Raw genomic sequence first — 22,589 nt, 5'->3', positions numbered from 1 at the left:
ACAAGCAAGGGCCTCAGCAGGCAAGTGAAGGGCAGCACTCTCAAACACTGATGAATAATTGCTCCACCTGAGGCTTGTAAAACCAGAGTTTGAGAGGGTTTTGAGATTTGTCATGTCTAGAAAGTTCTACTTTTCAACAGGCAAACACTTATAAATAGCTCCTCCTGAAGACAGGGTGGTGACCTGGGGATGATAGATGAGGAAAACATGAGTTCTAAAGTCTAAAAATAAAGTCTTATGCTGCCAAGTGTAGTGTTACAAAGAAATGCCAATTATTTTCTATATGAGTTCGCATGCAAGCTGCCAGCTTAATTAAAAAGGCAATTAGTTTCTGAACTGCCATGCGGGGTCAAAGGAGGAGTTCATCCCAACATCTGGAGAAAAGCAAGGAGAAACAGGGGAGAGGTTGTTACTCTTGGTGTTCCTCACCTGGTCCCCACTGCACCAGGGACAGAGACATCTTCGTGTCTCACTGAGTGTACAGATGGTTGCTAGGAAGGAGCTGCAAGACAAAGAATGATTGTGCTGGGGAAACACAAATTAGTTTTGCTCTATAGAGGACAACGGGAATGCAAAAGGGGAGAAGGCTGACATAGCAATGTTAGTATTGAAGTATAAAATATGTAATAAATGTAATATTTAAAATTCCCGAATGAGCTGCCTGTACCCAGTGATGAATGAGCTCCCATTGTGCACAAGAGCAAAGCCCTGATTTCCTAACAACCCCTGATATCTCACTTTATGTAGCACATTAGAGAAATGGACTTCCCTTCAAGGGAATCTTCTGGAGTGAGCCCCATTTACCACAAAAGGGGGAAACCTCAGCTTTGCAATGCTTGGGCAAGAAAGGAAAAGCTCCAGTGCCTTCAGTTTGCTGTGTTTTGTGCAGATGAAGGGCCCGTGGGTCGGGGAGCTGCAGCAGAAGGTGGAGGAGACAGAAGTGCTGAAGATGGAGCTGCAGATGCTGGAGACAGAGAGGGTTCGGCTGTCCCTGGTGGAAGAGAAGCTCCTGGATGTTCTGCAGCTTCTCCAACAGCTCCGAGGCTTGGTATGGTGAGAAAGCATTCCTGGGACTGAAAACTGGGCTTTGGAGTCCCTTCCAAACTGAGAAAATGTTCATCCCTTCTAGGAAGTACAGAATCCATTACAGCAGGACAGGATTTTACAGATGTGTGCCCTGGGAGCTGCCTGGTGGCTGCCGAAAGCTTTCAGACCCCTTTGAATCTCCTTGGAGCTGAATCTTCAAGCTCATTACCCTCTAAACCAAAATTGAGGGCAAACGAGGAAAACAGAGGAGTGAGCAATCAGGAAGATTCCAGAATATGTATTTTTCCTTCTAGGACAGGACCTTTGATTAATTGCATGCTAATGTAACTCTGAGTCAGCATTAAAGAGGTAAAACTGCCAGGGGAGCTTAGCAAGAATCCCCATAATCCCTGATGGGAGGTACCCAAGACAAAAGAGACCCATCAGAACCTGTGGGTTTAGGTGTCACTTCCCCGGCACATTGACCTTTGTGTCTGAAATATCTCATTCCCAACAGAACCTGCCACCAAACAGTGACTGCCCAAAGGCACACACACATGCTGACAGGGCTAATAAAACCTCACACAGTGCTGCTGAGGCCATGTGAAATCCTCACACTGCTTCCCACTCTGCCCCAGTCCCCATTGGGGGCTCCAGGCAGGAGCAGGGCCAGCTCTGCCTGGAGGTAGCAGCATCTTCCTCCCAGAATTGCTCCCTTCCATTTGCACTTCTTGAAGTTTTAGCAAGAACAACCTGTCCCTGCAGCTACTCAGGGCTCTCTAAGTGCTAATTAAACTGATTGCAAGACCATCTCCCAGAAAGCACACCAGTGTCTTGACAGCAAATGAGGACAGTTTGCTTTCCCAGGCTCATTATGTAATGTCCCACCAGATTTCATACGTAAAACCACCACTGAGAGAGACCATCCAGATCCTGCGTAGTTTTTACAGTGCTCTCACTTTGGCTAATGTTTATTACATCTCAGATCCAGCCCTGCCACAGGACCTGGTGGTGTTTTGCTCTGTCCTTCAGTTGGGCCTGAGAGGACCCTTCCTAAAATAACACCACCAGGTCCAGTTCCCCTTCCCACAGACCTGGCAGAGGACTCAAAGAGTTTCTGCTCTGCTTACCCTCCTTGCCACCTACAGTTGTTTAAGCACAAGCTCTAGAAAATTCTGTATTTCCTGCTGAATAATTGTTATTTCTCTTTCCACAGCCATATTAAGGAATTACAACCCCCTACAAACTGTCTGAGCAGGGTCAAAGATCAAATGCTTGAAAATAAAGCAAATATCAAGTCTTGTGTTAATCAGGATTCAGTGGCATTTTGGTTTAGTTTACAAATGCAAATACCCTGCACACAGGTTCTGTTGCATATCTGTGAGCTGCTGAATGACACATTGGTGCCATCATTTTGTTTTGTTTTTTGCAGAACATATCGAAGCGAGCCCTGGGGAAAATCCTGCTGAGCACTTTGGAATCCTGTTGTGACCCCCAGCCTGGTAAGAAAAGAAATCACATCTAAAGAACCATGAAAAGTGTCCTTTGGGGACAAACATTGGGTAGGAAAAGGATATTTCCAATCCTGGGGTACAGGCTGGCGAGAAGAAGGTAGCTTGCAAGAAGAATACCTATAGAAAGTGATGCTTTCTAGTCTGTGATGCATCCAAACCACACCCAGGGTGCTTTTTTAGTGAAAATTTAATTAAAATTTGGCCTTAGGGGGATAATTCAGTGTCCTACAAATATTTTTAGGGTTTCATTGATACGAGAAAGTGGAGAAATTACCAAGTATGTAATGCAGCTGTTTTCAGGTTTGCTATCCCAGTGTGTTGGGTTCCTCTGCTACAACACAAGATTTACCCACCAGAACAGTTCTGTGCAGAAACCAGCTCAAACCTGCACTCCTCTAATAACATCACTTCATGATCCTGGTGTGAAAATTAAACCTGCAAGCTCCTGTCCTTGCCTGTGGTGTGGAGCTGCCTTTGCAGGAGCCGTGCAGGGATCACGGCCCCAGGGCTTTGCTTTGATTACTTTGTTCCTATTAGCAGGGCATTTGTACTTCCCTGCAAGGAATGAACATCCTGTCCCAGGAACATGGTTTGGAGGGGCTTTAATAGGCAGGCAGCAAAGACTCGATTAGAAAAGACCAGATGTGGCCTGGGGGCTGGGTTTTGGAGAATATTATTTACAGGGATTTAGGGAGAACAGCATGGGAACCCTTTGGGGTTTGCAGTTTCAAAGGCTGTTTTTCCTTGTGCCCAGCAATCCAGGGCAGAGGCAGCCCAGAGCCAAGCTCTGCTCTTCAGCTGCAGAGGAAGCAGAGAAAAGAGGGCAAAGGCAGACTTTTGTAGGCTCCAGGACACCAATACAGAGAGAAACCACAGCTGAGCCATGGGTGTGATGTTCTCCTGGGAGAACAGAAGAGACTTTTTGGATCCACAGCACAGTGTCCAGAATTATCTGTCAATTATCCAGCACAGGAACAGGGACTCCAGGGTGTGGGAATTGGAAAAATGGAAACTTCCACAGATACCGAAGGGTTTGAGCTGCAGCCTTGGAAGAAGCTTGGGTTGATGTAAAAATACAATACACAGACATTAAGCAGAAAAATTATAAACTTATATTTCTACAGTTGTAAGAATGTGCCTTAAGTAAGTGAGCAGCTGTACTGCTGAGATGGTGAAGGGTTTGTAGGGTAGGGCTGGGGTTGTGTGGAGTGAGCTGAGAGTTCAGATTTATAACAGAAGCATTTGTGTGCATGTGAGACAGAAGCCATTGGACAAAAGTATCCACAGTGCGGCAGAAGTGAGTAAAGGTGATGGGTTAGAAAAGCAAAATAAACCCTGTGGCAGCTGTCATTGGGTTAGAAAGTTCTGTATTGCCTTGGAACAAAGAACTTGTGACTGCTCTTTAGCTATAGCCCAGTGCTTGCTCTCTAAAACCTCACAGCCCCTGAGACTGATGTTTGTCTGAGCTATAAATCATTTTTAGCCTGAAAGAAGTCCCATCCTTTCATTACTAACAGTGACAATAATACCAAGGGATGCTGCTCAAAGCTCCTCCCTTTGTATGAGCAGCACAGCTCAGCTCCCCTAAACTCCAAGTGCTGCTCTCTGTGCATTCTGCATCACCGCTGCCATGCACAGCTCACCTTCTCTGCTTCCCACTGTCTGCCTGTGCACCTGGGGAGGCTTCAGCAGCTTTCCCAGTTTGTAATCAAACATTTTTCTTTCCCAAGTCTTGGTAATCAAATCAAACCTTTTTTCTCTGACAAGCCAAAGTGGTTGGTTGGGTTGGCAATGGTGATATGAAATAGTCTTTGTTCACACAAGTACATGAGACCTCAGTGGGCAGGGGATGAAGCAAGAGGAAACCAAAGAAGACAGCTGAACCCAGATTTACTCAGTTTTTTCGGACAAGAATTCATTATTTGTTCACAAAATTTAGACATTTTATGACAACCACTTGAAAGGGCACCTATGAAGAAAAGAGCCTGTTATAATTGTGAAACTGCAACTTGCTGACTTTGTTCAAATGCTCATGTTTGCCATTTGCTTTCCCAAGGCAAAGCCCAGCTGTTGGAAGTGCTGGACACCCTTCAGCAGGAGCTGGCAGCCTGTGAACTCTTGCACAAGCAGCCCTTGGAGCAGGCACAGAGCCCACGGTCCCTGTCCAACCCCCTGGTGATCTCCTGCTGAGCCCAGGCAGCCCCAGGACAGCTGGAAGGAGGAAGGAGGGACATTTGTCCAGCTCAGCCATGCCTGCACTGGCCAGGAGCGAGCAGTGACCCAAGGGAGGAGCAGCAGCCCTGGGTGGGCACAGCCCTGCCTTACCTGGGCTGCAGAGCCCAGCCCTGGGATGCCCCTGGCACTGGACTGGCACCAAGCTGTGCCCATCATCCTCACCTGACCCACATGGATTTACAGCTCTGCAAAACTGGGACTGGACTGGCACCAGACTGTGCCCACCACCCTCACCTGACCCACATGGATTTACAGCCCTGGCTATGCAGGGGCTGGGCACAGTTTTCAGCCTTTGTGGAAGCCCCACTCCAAAGCCAAGACTGTGTTACCCCTGGATTTGTTATCCCTTCCCCTACAGGTGACAAACTGAATGATAAACACACCCAGGAGTGTGTGCCAGCAGTACAGGCTTTAAGGGCTCTGTGTTTCTCACTCAATTATTCACCTTATTTAACTCTGAAGCTAGATTTTTTTATTACTCTGATGAATCTTATATTTGCAATTATAGAGATGCCTTAGGAATATGCAGCAGCCTTTCCTGACAACAGTCAGATTTTACATAAGAAGTTAAATTTAAGTGCTTGAAAAAGGTCCAAAGCAATCTTGTTCCCAGGCTCTCAGGGAAAGGAAGGGCTGTAAAATTCACTTTGCTGTCATTCTGTGTTAGCAAACAACTCGTGCAGTGCACAAGTGAGTTCTAAATTTTAATTTCTCTCAGTGCAGCTGCAGAGACACAAAATCAGGCCCCACATGGAGGCCAATTAATGTAAAGAGCTGGGTCTAATCATGGTGCTATGGAATGTTTTAATCAGCAGTAAAATAATTCCTGGGGCAAAAGTAAAAAAAAAAAATAGATTTCTTCCAAGGTGTTTTGCTGTGTCATTTACCTGCCAAACAGGGGCAGAGTTCCTAAAAGAGCCAGCTGAATTTATGTTGCTGGAAAGATGCACTGTGGATCTTTGAAGAATGTGATTTGCCTGAGATGAAATAAGATCATTCAACTGTATGTGTATTAATTTTTCCCAGGAAAAAGGTTTTCATACAGGAATAAGGTCCACAATGCAAGCTGGGGAATAAAATTTCCATTCCTTTCCACATTGTGTGGCTCACACACACCTCCACTGAAAATTGCGGCACCTTTGAGCCACATTGGGAACAAAAATTTGTATTATTTTAATTTCATTTTAAAGGGGGGAACAAAAGGTGTTATGCAAACAATGAAACAAACTCTGTTCAATCGTGTTTTACCTCATTGGGGTTTTTTGTATTTTGGGGTTTTTTTGTGGTTTAGCAGAGGAAGATTGTAAGAATAGATATATATTGTTAAGTTACATTTTTCTTAAGGATACATTAGACAGGACATATATACATAGAATAATATTCACCCTCTAAGAAAGAAAACTATCTCCTAATGCTAAATATATTACTAACAAAATACCAGAGCATAATATACTGTTAGTGAGTATATACTGAGGGACATGCTAGGATTATATCCTACAGAAACAGCCTCTAGCTGTGCCACAGGCAAAAGTTTAAATGAGCAGAAATCAGATCCCTGCTTGGCTTCATTTGCTAAAAATCCCAAGTATCAGCTTTTGTTGTGTGCAGCTCTCTGACTTTCCCAGGAACATGGCAGAGGTGTAAAGAGGGGAAATGCCAGGAAATGAGGAAATGAACCTGGTCTGTGTGTTCAGGAGAAGGATTCTAATGCAGGCACACACCTGGCTCTGGATCCTCATTTACTGCAGAGTTCTTGCAGCATTTGGGTTTGTCACCTTCTGGACCCTTTCTCCTGTTCCCATGTCCCCAAACCTGGCAGTCTATTTCTCACACACTCACTTTTAGTTTATTAATTTTCTCTTAAACCTGCAAACTGGCCCTTAAAGGAAGCTTGGGTATTTTCTCTCCTGACCTCCACCATGAAGTTTTTGGGTTTTTTCCACAAATGGTTTGACTTCATCCTCAATGTCCCTTTCCCTCCCAATGCCCTCCTCACTTCCCATTTGGCAAATTTCTCCCTGGGGTAACCTCTGAGGGCTTCACACTTCTAGCACAAATGGCATTTTTCAAGGAGAGTTTCCTCCTCCCATGATTTTTTCATTTATAGGAGGCATTAACTATTAGCAAATTAAAGGTCACCTAATCTTTAAAGTTGTTTGATAATTGTCCCATTTATTTTTGAAGCTGTCTCTAGAGTATTTGGCAGTGAGGACTCATCCCAGATGTTACTCTGAGTCACAGAATTTCTGCAGCAGATCAGAGTGGCCTTGTCCAGCCAGAGCTGCTCCAAGGGGTTCAGTGCATCTGTGCTCGCTTTGGGAGGAAAAAACCCTGCAATTCAAACTCCTCCCTTCCATGATGCTGTCCTTCATCTGTACATGGGGATGGGAGGAGCTGGGACTAGGAGGAAAGGAGCACTTTTAACATAAAAATGGAATAAAATGGAATTGCTCAGTGTGAGAGTGACACTAAACCTTTACAGGGTGCATGTGACATGTGGCATTACCAGCCACAGGGCCTCTCTCAGATTTATAATTTCATGGAGTTTAAGACACAATCCTTTGGTATTTACACAGTCTTATTTTCTTAATAATTTTATGTATAATTTCCCAAAGTACAAAAGCTATACAGTGTGTTTCCTAGTGTGAAATTAAATTAAAATCATCCTTATGTCCTTAATTACACTTTACTTTCAAAAGACTGGGATTTTCAAAGGTCTTGGGTTTCTATTCTGCTTTTCTGTCTCTTCTTTTTGCCTCAGCATGCCAAAATAACTCAACTGCATTTTGCCTCCCCAACTTCTTTCAAATTACCTCGAGGCTGAAATCATCGCAGCCCAAACCTGGACTGAGGTACTCACAGAATAGCTCAGCTTAGCAGACCAAAACCTCCTTGTTTTATGCAGCTCACTCACTTCTTCACTTAGAAGGGGAGTCTGAATTACAGTAAACTTCCCTGAAAAGAGACTCATTCCTTAAATGACATTATTTCCCAAAATGTTTCTATTTTCTGAACTGTGACAATTTCAGACTCTGTCTGGAGAATTGCCTGCTCCTAGACTTGATCCCCCACCCATTTCCAGACTGTAGAACAAAAGAAGAGAAGAAAAGGCTCAAAGGAATTCTAAAATTCCCAAACTGGCATTTTAGACCCAGTCACCAGCTGGACAGCAAATCCAATTCATGGCCATTTTTACTCCTGCCAATACAACTGTAGTTTTGTCTCATGAAACTCCCAAAACTCCATCCAACAGCAGAGTGTTAGAATCAGGAGGAAAAGGTCTCCTTAATTTCCCACCTCTGCCAAAACCTGCAGCACAGAACACAGACAGCTGTTTGATTTAAGCTCAATAATGAAGAAATAATATGAAAATAGGAAATAAAGAATAGGAGATAAACCAGAATTAGCTCTGCATGAGGAGAAGGGTCTGGGGAGAGCTGAGAGCTCACAGGGAGGCTGGAGAGGCTTTCCATGAAGGCCTGGGCCCAGAGGCAAGGGGGTGGCTTTGAGCTGAGAGTGGGGTTGGATGAGACCATGGGAGGAAATCCTTCACTCTGAGGGTGGTGGGACACTGGGACAGGCTGTGGATTCCCCTGGGAATGTTCCAGGCCGGGCTTGCAGCAGCCTGGCCTAGTGGAAGGTGCTCCGGCCATGGCAGGGCCTGGAGTGAATGAGGAGAGCTGTGAGGGCCCTTCAACCCAAACCATCCTGGGATGCCATGAATGTCCTACAAAGTGTCCTGAACTGCTCCTGTGAGCTCTGCTCCTCCTCAGGGTGTGACTCCTCCTCATCCTCACTGCTCCTGTGAGCTCTGCTCCTCCTCAGGGTGTGACTCCTCCTCATCCTCACTACTCCTCCGTAGCCTCACTCCTTTTACTCAGGGTGTAACTCCACCTCATCCTCCCTGCTCCTCCTCAGGGTCTGACTCCTCCTCACCCTCAGCGTTTCTATTTGGGGTGTAACTCCTCCTTACCCTCACTGCTCTCCTCAGGGTATGACTCATCCTCACACTGCTCGTCCTCATCCTCCCTGCTCCTCCTCAGGGTCTGACTCCTCCTCAACCTCAGTGCTCCTACTTGGGGTGTAACTCCTCCTCATACTCACTGCTCCTCCTCAGGGTCTGACTCCTCCTCATCCTCACTGCTCCACCACACCCTCACTGCTTTTACTCAGGGTACAACTTCACCTCATCCTCACACTGCTCCTCCTCAGGACGTAACTCCTCCTTATCCTCACTGCTTCTCCTCATCCTCCCTGCTCCTCCTCAGGGTCTGACTCCTCCTCACCCTCAGTGCTCCTACTTGGGGTGTGACTCCTCCTCATCCTCACTGCTCCACCACATCCTCACTGCTTTTACTCATGCTGTAACTCCTCCTCATCCTCACTGCAGGGATGGGCAGCCCAAGTTCCTCCCTCCAGGCAGCTTCCCCTGGCTCACAGTGGGCAGGAGTCAAACCCCAGGGAGCTCCCTGTGTTCCCTGGGGTGCCCAAAGCAAATTACATTCGTAATTACTGATTCTGCCTCAGAGAGCTGTGAGGTAACTTATCTCTGCCAGGGAGTAAACAAGGGCTGTGGGATGACATTGAAAAATTATCAGTATTCAAGTGGTTTCACCCACGTGCACCCTGCAAAGCTGAAAAGTCATGAGAGCTGAGGGTTTGGGTGGTAGAGTTTGAAATAATTGCTGTACTTCAAGGTTTTATTGTTTGATAGCCTTGGTTTTGCTGATTGCTTCTCATTGGTGGTTTTTTTCACAATGACAAGTGGAAAAATGGTCTCTAACAAAGGCAAGGTCCAGTCTTTTGTGAGGAATTTTCTCCCTCTTAAGGCTGCCAAAAACAGATCAAGAAAAAATGAGGGAAAATATGTGGAGGCTGATACAATTTGACTTAAAATACCTTTTAGATAAAAAGTGTTATTTTGAAATAAAGAACCTGCAATACCCATGGGAGGACTTTTTTGTTTCTGGGCTGACTGTGGGAGTTAAATCCATTGCCCAGGCAGTCCAGCCCAGCACACAGCAGCAGGAGCTGCTGCCCTGTCAGGCTCTGCAGCTCCAGCAGCACAGGGGACAGCAGGAGCCACAACAGGCTCTGATTGCTTCTGAGCCAACATCTGTCATGCCCAGGGCTCAGACACACCAGGACTCATCCACCCAGGGACTGATGGGCCCCAAAAACATCCCCAGCTCTCAGATTTGTTGTTGCTGAAATGGCTCCCGAGGTATTAAAGAATAAAAAAAAATTATTACAAAAAATTTTATTGTAAAAAAAAAATTTCTCAGTCCCACAACTGAAGAAGAAGTTGAGATTCCTCAACTCTGGTTCTCAAGGTTGTTCATTTTCCCTTATCCATTACATTCTTTTTCTGACCTGCTGAGGTATGTCCAGCAGGTCGGGTTGAGGCATTGCTGTCCAGTGCTATCTTTTTATACTAAAAACTATGTGTACTTTATTTACAATAATTTTCCAATACCTGTCACCTCTGTTAGACAGTTTGTCTCTACTCTAAACCAATCCAGAAGTGCCACCATCACAGCAGAAGATGAAGATGAAGATGAAGAGATGAAGATGAAGATGGATGAGGAGAAGGAGAAGGAGAAGACATTCCATGCCCAGATTCCTCCATCTTGCCTCTTGAACCCCCATTCTAAATCCCCACAATTCTACATTTTCACCCTGTGACAAATTCACTATTATTCTACTCAAACCCTTGTGGCTTGTAAATCCTCCCACATAGTTGATAATTGTTTCCATGGGCTAAGATCGAAGGCACAGGTGTCTTTGACTCTGTGTCAAGGTCTCTGAGCCCCCTGCCAGGGTCTGGAGTCCTCCAGGGCAGCCAGAGGGATGTCCTGGGTTCCCACACCCAGCTTTGCAGAGCATTTGAAAGTCACTCACAGATGGGCTCAGGTTTTCAGCATCATTTTCTTCTGCCCTGCCATGGGCAGCATAGAGAACATCCCACTGCCATGGAAACCATTTCCAGGTCACCTTCACATCCCAGAGCAGGGAAAGCAGCCTCTCACCCACCCCTGCATCAGGACTGCAGCAACAGTTCCACGTTTCTGTCACTCAGAAATGGCATGTCACTCATTCTGTCACTCATTCTGTCACTCAGGTGCCACAGACAGAGCAGGAGCCTCTGCCCAGGTGGGGATGGGTTGGAGCAGCCCAGGCAGGCTCAGACTCTGCTCTCCCACCTGGAGCAGCCACTGCATGCTCCTCTGCAGCCATTTGCAATGGAAATTAACAGTTTGGAATTGGTGTTGATCCCCCACCCATTTCCAGACTGTAGAGAGAAAGAAAAGGCTCAGAGGAATTCTAAAATTCCTAAACTGGCATTTTAGACCCAGTCACCAGCTGGACAGCAAATCCAATTCATGGCCATTTTTACTCCTGCCAATACAACTGTAGTTTTGTCTCATGAAACTCCCAAAACTCCATCCAACAGCAGAGTGTCAGAATCAGGAGGAAAAGGTCTCCTTAAATTCCCACCTCTGCCAAAACCTGCAGCACAGAACACAGACAGCTGTTTGATTTAGGTTAAATAATAAAGAAATAATATGAAAATAGGAAATAAAAATAGGAGATAAACCAGAATTAGCTCTGCATGAGGAGAAGGCTAATTGTGTGGAGAAGTTCAGCATGTCTGGAGAGCAGCTACCAAATGCAGCTGGAGCTGCCTTCACACCTCTCACTGGAGCCACACAGAAATAAAACTGACAGAACCTCTAATTCAAGCCACCAACTCAGATTTATGGAGATATTGAACTGAACAGGAGTGTATTGAGGGGAGAGAGAAAAGGGACAGGAAGGATTTCAAATCTTGAGAAAGGGAAATATTTCAGGACATAAGAGGTAAATAACTACAAGGGTGGCTCTTCTGTGCTCAGAAAACACCAAAGGATAACTGATGCAGGGAGAAGAAATCTAATTTTCACAGCACCTGTTAGTGAACACTAACCTTTATGAAATCAGGATGTCCAGATCTGCAAAGGAAGTGTCTTAACAAGATACTCTCTGGAAAAGGAAGAAATAAAAATTTTTCATATTGCATTGATAAACCTGTAAATTTTCATTCTGTGGTGATAATTTGAGCCACAATGAGTTGGTGTCAAGAGCTAAAATCTGAATTACACTGCAGGTCTTGTAGTTTGTGAGCAGGGCACAGTCCTCCATCCCAGCAGCCACAAGTGTCATTTTTTATTGCTGTCCTTTGTTTTCTTTTTTGCAACTCTACAGTTTTCTGTGTGCTTTTCCTCCAACCAGGAATAAATAGTGCACCCAGCAACCCCCATTTCATCACAGGAAATTGTTGCAAGGCATTTAAGGAGACCTTTTCCTCCTGATTCTGACACTCTGCTATTGGATGGAGCTTTGGGAGTTTCATGAGACAAAACTACAGTTGTATTGGCAGGAGTAAAAATGGCCATGAATTGGATTTGCTGTCCAGCTGGTGACTGGATCTAAAGTGCCAGTTTGGGAATTTTAGAATTCATCTGAGCCTTTTCTTTCTCTTCTTTTGTTCTACAGTCTGGAAATGGGTGGGGGATCAAGTCTAGGAGCAGGCAATTCTCCAGACAGAGTCTGAAATGGTTCCAGTTCAGAAAAATAGAAATTTTGGGAAATAATGTCATTTAAGGAGTGAGTCTCATTCATTGAGACTATTACCATTATGGTATCATTATTTCATGGACTGCACAAGTGATTCCCAATCTCCTGAGAGCTGGGCATGGCCGAGATCACAAACCATTGAAAAGGACAGGAGAGAAGAAAACAGCAGGGCTGAGACTCTAAAATAAACCATACTTGGCAATTCAGAGTCTACAGGAAAGGAGATTCTACTGACAAGAACTGTAACAGGAAAAACTCTCCAGAATGAGTAGGAGAAATCTGCATCCCTGCATCACCAGAAACTCCACCCTTGACAAAACATCTCTTTTAGTTCACCTAAACTCTTCCACTTCCATTGAATCCCATTGTGTGATGGAAAAAACCCATTGTCATGACAATCTAACCTGGTTTATAATGCAGAGGCCTTTTAAAACCTTGGTTTTCTTTATTCCTTTGCTCATGCAAGAAAACAGCAACTCCAAACTTGCCAATCTGCTCCTATTTTTAAAGCAAAAGGAACCTAAAACTATAAAGTAGGAAGGCTTTTCAAATCCTACAGGACATTTGACATTGCCTTATAATCAGAAACAGACTTAATGACAAAAATCAGCACATAGGTCCGGAACTACTGGGACTAAAAGTGGAAAGAACTAATTCCAGCAATGTGGATGAAATCTCTGGAAATTCCTCATTGCAGATTCACTTCATTCCTGCACAGATGAATAAACACCAGAAATAGTTTTAAAGCTGCATCTGCTGTTGAATGATAACATTTTGGAGACCTGGTCCTCACTCCTGCTGAAAATAAACAGTTGGAGATTTCTGAAGGACAGTGGAATTGGAGTTTAGGCCATGGCTGACTCATAAATTGTCACACAAGCAAACAGCAAATATAAATCACATTTTTCTTTCTTTCTTCCCCATCACTCCTTATCCAGCCACTGCCAAATAAAAATTTCCACACAAGTTACAGCAGGTTTGGACACAGAAATGTTGATTAGTCACATTGTGGCTCCTCTATGACCATGTTACAGTGCAAGGGTGCCAAATAAACCCCAAAAAAAAGGCATGGAAGTATTTTACACAATTATGAGAAGATAAATTACCTCAGTGCAGAGGGATTAATCCCTGCCCACCTCAGAGCAGTGAGGTTGTGAGTGCACAGTGTGTACATGGCCAGGGCACCCCAAACAAGAGCCAGCAGAAAGCCAGGACACCCTAAAAGTTGCCTCAGCTTGTGTGAAGAAAGATATGATTTGTTTGCAATTAAAAAAAAAATCTGGCTTGAATAATAAGGAAGGAAAATTTTATTTCTGTTCAGAAAGTTAAAGAAAAAAAAAGAAACAAATCAAGAAGAGGAAAAAAATCAAAGTTGCCAGACAATAGAGGAGAAAATGATGTCACCATTCCAACAGAGCTGACACCAACAGGAATCCAGTCAGGCAGGGGAGTGTGCCCTTCCCAAAGTGTGAAATGAGTCCTGCACATGGAACCATTGCTAAGCACATTGTGATGGAAACTGGGAGTCTGGAAGAGGTGGGAAATCAATGAAATCAGTGCAATCTGGGGTGAGGAATGATCCCAGCAGAGCAACCTTAAACAGGGGATGGATGGGGACACCTGGGGGGCACAGGGGCACCAGGGACACGGTGGGAGCAGGACAGCCCAGCCACACTGTCCTTTGCACCTGGCACCCCCAAAATGCAGCCTGGCTGTGGTTCTGAGGGATAAAAGCAAGAGTTATAATAGGGGGTAGCTATTTACCCACTAACACAGGTAAATATTTTTGCTATTTTTGCTATTGGAGCTATTTTTGTTGATTTGAGAGGAGAAATGGAGACCATGGAAAGCAGCAGCAACACAGAGAAGAAGAGCAGTGCTGAGTGTGTCAGAGCCTGGGCTGTGGCTCTGCCTCCCCCCAGACAGTACCAGGGACCTGGCAGGGCAGGTCCTGGGGGCACAGGAGAGCAGAGATGCATCAGTCCCCCCTCACAGCTGGAGCAGGGACAAACTTGGCAAGCAGAACAGGAATTTTCCTGCAGTGAAACCCTTTGGCCAGAAAAAAGTGCAATTAATCAAAGTGGAGTTTGTTTTGTTGCTGTAAATTGCTCCAGGAACTCTGCAGCCCAGGGCCTGGGGCTCACCCAGGAGGGGTATAGGAGTGTTGAGGGGTAGGACAGTCCATGGACAGAGAACAGAGATCTCTGCAGCCAGGTCATGGAATCTGTGGTTTATTGCAAAGGGCCTGGGTGCAGGGCCCTGCTGGGATTTGGGGTTCATTGCAGAGGGCCTGGGTGCAGGGCCCTGCGTTTGGTGAAAGGCCCTGCAGCCCAGCTCAGAGCGGCCCGAGAGAAGGGGAGGAGGGAGAGCAGGAGGATGAGAGGGTAAGAGAGCAAAAAGGGTAAGAGAGTAAAAGGGGTAAGAGCGTAAAAGGCAAGAGCTAAGAGACAAGAGGTAAGAAGTGCGAAGTTCCCATTCCAATACAATAAATCTTCTTCTGTGTTGAATATTCTGATTCTCACTAACCAATCTAGTACAAGATACAAATCCTACAGCATTTCCATACAGCCTATAAGAATCATTACATTACCATACTGTGTTACATTTTAAACCCTAAAACCTCCTCTTTGGGCCCCTTCTGCCAAGCTGTAGGGTCTGCTCTGACCCTTGGGCCTGTCTGCAAGCAGAGGGTGTTGTTTCCTCTGAAGGGGATTACCTCAGCTGGCCACACCATTGTTTTTCAGTTGTTCAGTAACTAAGGGAAGCTTGCTTTCATTTCAATCTCGCTTATAGTTTCTATATTCTCAAAATCTTTTGCCAGACAATCATATTTGTAAGGCTTTCCTGTTTCATCTTCCCCAACAGAGGGGAACATTGGGCAGCACTGAGGAGGGACTCTGGCCTCCCATCCCATCCCAAATTCCCTGCCCTGCCCTGCTCACCTCCTGGCTCTTTTCAGCCTTCCCCACTGTAGCACTGGGGAAGGGGAAGGAGCATACTGATGCTCCACTCTGCATCAGTAACTGCATTGGATGGAATTAAAGCCAGTGCTGCCACATCCTGGGTGAAAACCCTGACCTATGGGGCCACCTCAGCTTTAAAGCTGCTTTTGAATAAAGAATAAGTGACCTATATCAGATCAAACAACTCAAATCTGAAATAATCAGATGGTAAAAATGATCCCCCTATTATTTTAGATATTTTAGATACTTCCACCTGTCACTCATCACTGCCAATCTGGTTTAGATTTCCTTTTACCTATGGTTTACATGGGGTGCTTCAGTAAACATCCTTAAAGTAGCTATCCATAAAGAAATGCAATTTATTTACACAGGTTTTTCCTTCTCATCAAGAACTCCATACCTACAAAATTATAATAAATGCAACAATCATTTAAAAATTCCTAATGTTTAGTATTTCCCTTTTGCTTTAAATGCACTCTCCCAGTAAGAACAATGACCTTGACCTCATTTAATAAATGCAAATCTCCAGCAGTTCTGATCCAAAGAAAGATGGATAGATTCTTATATATTAACATATATATAGTAAAAAAAAAAAAAGTAGCAGAGAAGCTGTAATTTAAAATCAACCTAAGAAACTTTCCACAGGGTTAATGAAAGATTCAAAATCTTTAGTTTGGCTTTCTAACCAAAGGAAGCACAGTCAGTGTTATATATAGTTACATATACTTGTATATATAATTATATTTTTTTCTATTATATTTTCACCCAGAGAGAGCTTAAGCTGACCTTGAGTTGAAAGGGAGGTCAGGCAGAATTTCCTGCAAATTAGGGCTGGTAGGAATTTCTCATTTTAGACACGAAAGTTTTTCTTTTTGTAGAGTGTTCTGAATAATTTTTGAGAGAGATGTCAGCCAATGCCAGTACAAGCATCCCTATGCTGAAACATTTGAGAAATTATATTCTACAGCTCCAAAGCAGCAAAAGGGAGTAAAAGCCCCCATTTTCTCTGCTACTTTACTGAAAATGGCTTTGGAAAAAAGCATCAACAATGTGGATGTTCTTTGGGAATGTGGTTCTTAAGTACCTTGAACAAAAAGGAAAAGCCAAGTGGGTAGACTCAGCCAAGCACAATGTAAGGCACCAAGAAACACAAAATTGTCAAAATCTTGGGTAACTAAGAAAGTAATGGGGGAAAAAAGTGGTGATGGGGAAGGATCTTCTCACCCAAATAATCTGGTTTTCAATGAAAAAAATAACACAGAATTACAGATCCACAAAAAGGTCCCTGAGAATATTTAGATGACAGAAGCAAGCACACACTTCTATTTCCCCTGCTAGCACAATCTGATCAAACAGTTTTCCTTCTTTACCCACTGTCTGCATTGCAGGGTTATTGTGTCAGAATAATTTGATATTATTCTCTTCCAGACTGAATTTTCTTCCCTCTTTCTCCAGTTTTACCCCAGGACCTGGAAATTATTTTTATTTCCTTTGTTTTTTACCTGGCTGCTTACACATAAAGAAGAACCACCTCTAGCCTGAAACCAATATTATGTGAGATATTTAAGGAGTTGAAAGGAACTTGCTTGAGGCTTGGAACATCAGCACCAATGGTTTAAAACAGCAAAAGGGAATGAGCCCTTGTCACAGATTTTTTGCCTGGAGAGATGGGTGATAAACTTAGGTTGGTTTTTGGGTTTTTTTTTGGCAGAGGTATTGCCAAAATCCTTGTTTGCTTTTCAGACGGATGATGTTGTTCCTGCTCATATTCTGTGCACTTATTTCAGCAGTCTGGTGGGTGAAATACCAAAATCACAAGATTCATACCTACTTCAAAAGTGCAGTGCCAAATATGCTCGTGCTCAGAGAGCTGTGCTGCCTGGACTCAGTTTAATGGCAGAAACATCCCCAAACTGAGCACCTCAAACAGCCCCTGTGCCAGTGAAACCCTCCAGCACAGCTCCATTCACAGTGGAACACTCTTTTTCATCCTGTTGAATTTCAGAGCAAGCTTAAGGAAGAATTGATGGGATTTGGGTGTGTTTTTCCCATGTGCCAGACTTGCAAACTGAGCAGAAGCTGAGGTTTCTAAAAGCTCTGTTCAGCTGCACAGTGCTGGAAACAGAGACAGCACAGAGAACTGGCCCTGTGCTCTGGAAATACTCTGCTCTAAATTGAGCTTGATTCACAGAGATTCATCAGAAATGCCACAGAGTTTGAAGGGCAGGAAGAGGAAAAATAATTGTGTTCACTAGGAAACAAACTGGAACATCCCAAAGAATGGAGATGGTGAGTAAAGGCAGAAAACAAAGCATGGAACCCAAACCTCAGGCCAAGCACTCTGCTCTCACAAACATGCCTAGATCAAAATGAAAGGGCCTTAAAACAGCATCCAGGGCCACTAAAGGGAGGCAGTGATGGAAACAACACTTAATTCCCAACACATAATGGGAATCCCAGGGATTTCTCTTTCCTCATCCTTTCAGCTGAGGACACCTCATAATTCAGAGCAGTTCATGGGATAACTCCTCATTTAAAAAAAAACCACCCAAAACAAACAAACAAACAAAAACCCCACAAAACAAATAAACAAACAAACAAAAAAGAAGAAAAAATAGAGTAAAGCAGGCAGATCTTCTGTAGCCACAGAACCTGAGCAGTGCTCTTTAGCTGGAGCAGATGCAGGTGCACAAACAGCCAAGGCACGAGGCAAACCCTGAGGGATTTCAGAGCTGCTGATAAGAGAGCACAGGGAGCTCTGCTCCCATTCCAGGCTCTGTTTCCCCATGAGAGGCAGAGGAGCTGTGGCTGTGCTGTGCCTGTCAGCCTGGGGAGGATGGCACCACCGGTGGCACTGCAGGACAGCATCAAACCACCAGCATTTATCAAAACTGATGAGGAAATAAATTGTAAATACCCTCCAGCCTGCTCGATTAAATGTTGGAAGTTTCACTGGATGCATCATAAACACTGGGCTGGAGACAACAAATGAGGGCAAAGAGATAATTACATAATGCAGGAAGAGGCTTGCAGCATCTTTTAATGAATGTACAGCTCTCCTCAGAGGAACTGCTGCTTATTTATACCCTGCTACAAGTGACCATGTGATTAATTCAGCTGCCAGCTTGATCAAACTGACTCTCCAAATTGTTTGTGTATCAGCATTCCGTGATAGGAAATAACAGGATTAGCACAGCAGCATTTTCAGCTCTTGAGATTTTATCACAGGTCACACTATATAAAGGATTTCTTTCACAACCCAAGGCACTTGATCAGCTTTCATTAGCAACCTACAGCCTGAAGGACCTGAAGGAGCAGGACTTGCAAAATGTGCACTCTTACGGCTCAAAATATCAAGCCCATTAAAAAAAAATAAATTAAATATTCTACATGGCTTTGAAATGCAAATATCAGGGTTTAGGGATGCAATGCTAGAACTGGAAATGGGGGCTGGCAATAAAGTTATCTCACATCCTGCAGCAAACACTGTGGTTACAGAGCTGGGGATTGCTCAGGGCTCCCAAGCCCTGGACAGCTCTGCACTCTGACATCTCCTCCTGGGTGAAACATTCCCACCAACCCAGCTGCTGGCAGCAGGAATTCAGCAGAACGGCCTCAGATGTGTCTGCAGTGACTTTCTGGGGCTCTCCACGAGTGCTCAGGAGTCTGGGCAAACTCTCGTGCAGTTCCTTGCACAGCAAACAGCTGGGCACATCTGCAGGTGTGGGCCCTCAGTCAGAGTGGGGCAGCAGCAATAGGACTGGAGCTGCTCTCACTGGGGAAAATTAATTCATCACTACTTCATAAACCAGAGCTGATTGCTTTATTTCAAAACCCATGAAGCCATAGCTTTGTAAAGGACATTATAAAAATAACCATTTTATCAGTTATGGACAGTGAGTGAAATTCCACAGTGAGTTCCCAAAGCAAACTCATCACCGGGACCTTCCCAATGCAGTCTTTTATATCATACACTAATTAATAGCTAATTGTTCTCACCAAGAACAACTGCTCAGTGTGGCCATAAAGTTCAATGCCCTGCCTTCTACATTTCCAACTCTTCAAGTCGAAAATAGCAGGGTTTAGTTGGAAAATGCAAGATGTGCTGGGGGTGTTTATTCTATTGCCAGCTCTTAGAACCAGGTGGGGCAGGTATCTTCTGTTCATTGGGCAGTTCTCTTTACCTCTTTCACAAACCCATCCTCCTTCCAGGAGATATTTTCTGTTAATGGGCCACTGAGTGTCCCTGCAGGGCTGATAAAATTCCATCATCCCATGGGGAGAAGCTCCACCCAGGGGAGGAGCCAAGCATTCCTACCTGGATCCAATCTGAGGTTTGGGACACCTCAGCAGCCTTTGCCCGCTGCATTCCCAGAGAAAGACCAGGCCCATCTAAACCACCACTGGAATTTCAGAGGAAAACTCCCCCCTTGTGCAGGATCCCTGCTGCAGCAGAGCCACAGCTGGCACTGCAGGAGGGCTGAGCCCCCCTGGGATGGGGCTGGGACACCTCCCTGACACACAGGGGGCAGGGCATGCTCTGACTGTGGCAGTGGTTTTGGGTTTTTTCAATGTACTATTACATTTGAATTTTTAGTTTTCCTACTAAAGAACTGTTATTCCTATTCCCATACCTTTGCCTGAAAGCATTTTAATTTCAAAATTATAATAGTTCAGAGGGAGGGGGTTTACATTTTCCATTTCAAGGGAGGCTCCTGCCTTCCTTAGCAGACACCTGTCTTTTCAAACCAGGACAGTTTAGCTGATGATTGAGCTGATTTTGTTTGTCACCACTGTCCTTAAACAAGGACCACACCACAACACTGAGTGCTGAACAGTCTCATGCCTTTCCCAGCCCTGCTCCAGCTGTTACTCAATAAATTGGTAAAGATGCTTAAACACCTTTATCAGGCTTGCCTGGAGAGCTAGCAGAGTGCTGGAACAAGGTACATTCATGGATAGCTCTCTGTCACACTGAGAATTCAGCAACCAATGGCCCAAACAGCTGGAACAGAGCAGTGAAATCATCTGGAACTGAGGACACCACATGCAACTATTTGTTCCAGGAGAGGAGGGGCTGCTTTGGGCTCCCTTTAGTCTTTTCCAACCACTGAACCTCCATTAGCACCAATCCCAGGGATTTCCAGAGGGAATATTGCAATTTAATTTAATATAAAGGCACACACGGAAAATAGAGAGCAGGAGATCTGCTCTGACAGCTCAATCCCAATCCTAAATAAAACATTCCCATAAATGCAGTGTGGTGTTGTGCCTGCCTGGAACACTGCATTGTATTTTTAATGACAGTGACTGTGCATAAAGAGCCAGAGAAAACCTGCTTTTCATTAGAGCCAGGCAGAGAGGGGCACAGAGCCTCCAGCTTGCCCAGCCCAGGGCTGTGCAAATCCAGATTGACCATGAATATTTTCATTAACAGGCTCAAAACCCCCTGAGTTCCACAAAACACAAACATGTGCTTTCAGCCCTCTGATGTAGACAAATCACTTAATACACACATTTTGTACCTTGGATTTATTTGTATCTTGGAGATAATGGAAAGCAATATCCTAAAAAAGAACACAATATTTCGTTCTTTCAGGCAATTCTTTTGAACTGAGAAATTATAGCTCAAGGGCCGACTGGGGGGATGCTCAGAATTTGAGAACAAAATAACTTGGATGACACCTAGTGGGAAAATAAGCAATCACTGGTGAAATTGTGAATGAGGAAAACGGCAAAGAGGGGGAGGTTCTCAATGAGAACAGGCAGGAGGAGAGAGAATTTCTTGATAAAATGGGTGGAGTACCATTTAGGAGAAGAATTTCCTAAATGGCAAGACTTTATCTGCCTGTGGAATAATCTGAGGAAATGAGATTTTGGATTTGACAGAGGCAAAACCCCATCAGCAAAACCACAATAAATGTGCAGCAGGAAAAAATGTGGACAGGAGGAAACTCTGAGCCCTCCTATGTGGAAATGCTCAGAAGGCTTTGGCAGCCAGTTCTGCAGAGTGAAGGAGGTAGGAGGAATATTTTGGCCTTCGGGCAATAATAGCTCTTGCTTTGAGAGAAACCTGTTTTTCTTTAATTCATTTCAGCCAGCAATATTCCTTGATGTGAGAATGAATTTTGTGATTGATTTTTTTTTTTATCCTTCTCCTTGCTTATTTGTAGAATTCATTAATTACCAATGACTCACATCCAATTACAAAAATCTATTTTGGTTTGTCTGCTCTCACCAAAACCTATTTGAAAGTACAGAAGAGCAGAATTAATCAAGGTGAGGGATTTTAAATGAGAAGCTGTGCATTGGCAGTGCGAGGTGGGCACTTTTTTCAGCTCTGGGAATGGAAACAGTGCTTGAGAAAACTTCTGCCTTCCTTGGTCAAGAACAGGTCACTGTCAGCAATAAATGCCTGGAACTCCTTAAAAGGGACTAGAAAAGATAATGGCATCTTGTGGCTGAGTTTGCTCTCAGCAGGTCACACATTTGATCTTCTCATTTATCTCCAGCTTGCAGCTTTTATTCTGAACCAGGAGGAGAGCAGTAATCTCCCTCAGCCCTTTTCTTCCCTGAATGATCACACACAGCCCCACAGAGCTCACTGCAGGAGCCAAGGCCTCCAAAGAGAGCTGATCCGGAGAAAATGGCCTTCAAGGGAGTGGTGAGGAGACAGGGGTTGTTTGGGACTTGAGGGTGTCCAGAAATCCCTCTCCACTGAGAGGAGACAGAGCCTCCCTCACTCACAAAAACTTCACATGGATTCTCTCTGTGGAAAAAAAATTACTTTCATACCCTAACAAGATTATAGCAGATTATAACTTTTTTTTTTTCCCAAATTGGCTCTTAATAAATCCTCTTAAATGAAGAATCCTCATTTGGCCTACAAAAAGCCCTAAAATCAGAAATGCAAATGCCTGGTGCTTCTGGCAGCCACTCCCTGCACACCCTGAGCTCCTCAGGGAGCTGGAGCACTGGCCAGGAGACAGGGCTGGGGACTCAGCAGGAACAGCTGGGCACATCTGGGCACCTCTGCCACCCCCGGGACACCTGGAGGAACACAGGACTAACTGAGGATGTGTCTTGGTTTGGAAAGCCAGGAGTCTGCTAAGGAAGGCAGGAGCCTCCCCTGAAATGGAGAATGTAACCCCCCACCTTCAGAATTGGTCTAATTGTTATAAATTTTAAATTAAGGGGCTCTCAGGCAAAAAAATATGGGAGCAGGAAATAGCAG

At 44.6% G+C, this 22,589-nt stretch overlaps 1 protein-coding gene across 4 annotated transcripts in view; it reads left to right on the top strand.

Moving 5' to 3' along the window:
• Nucleotides 1-7,493, top strand: part of EFCC1 (EF-hand and coiled-coil domain containing 1) — a 38,778-nt gene extending 31,285 nt beyond the window's left edge. The window contains exons 6-8 of one of the 4 annotated variants that reach the window (XR_010441782.1): nucleotides 890-1,053; nucleotides 2,459-2,528; nucleotides 4,597-4,654. Coding sequence is in view for 3 of the 4 variants with exons in the window: in XM_064723880.1 (XP_064579950.1) it covers nucleotides 890-1,048; nucleotides 2,459-2,528; nucleotides 4,597-4,730 (363 nt within the window). In the remaining variant the exon portion in view is untranslated. Of the gene's footprint in view, nucleotides 1-889; nucleotides 1,054-1,129; nucleotides 2,276-2,458; nucleotides 2,529-3,294; nucleotides 4,329-4,596 lie in introns of those variants that run through there. The other 3 variants (XM_064723880.1, XM_064723881.1, XM_064723882.1) reach the window with 3 other exon arrangements.
• The last annotated feature ends 15,096 nt before the right edge of the window (nucleotides 7,494-22,589 follow it).

Source organism: Zonotrichia leucophrys, chromosome 12 (assembly GCF_028769735.1).
Source record: "Zonotrichia leucophrys gambelii isolate GWCS_2022_RI chromosome 12, RI_Zleu_2.0, whole genome shotgun sequence".
Lineage (NCBI taxonomy): Eukaryota > Metazoa > Chordata > Aves > Passeriformes > Passerellidae > Zonotrichia > Zonotrichia leucophrys.
The sequence above is the reverse complement of the archived record's forward strand: the minus strand, read 5'-3'. Positions and strand labels throughout refer to the sequence as shown.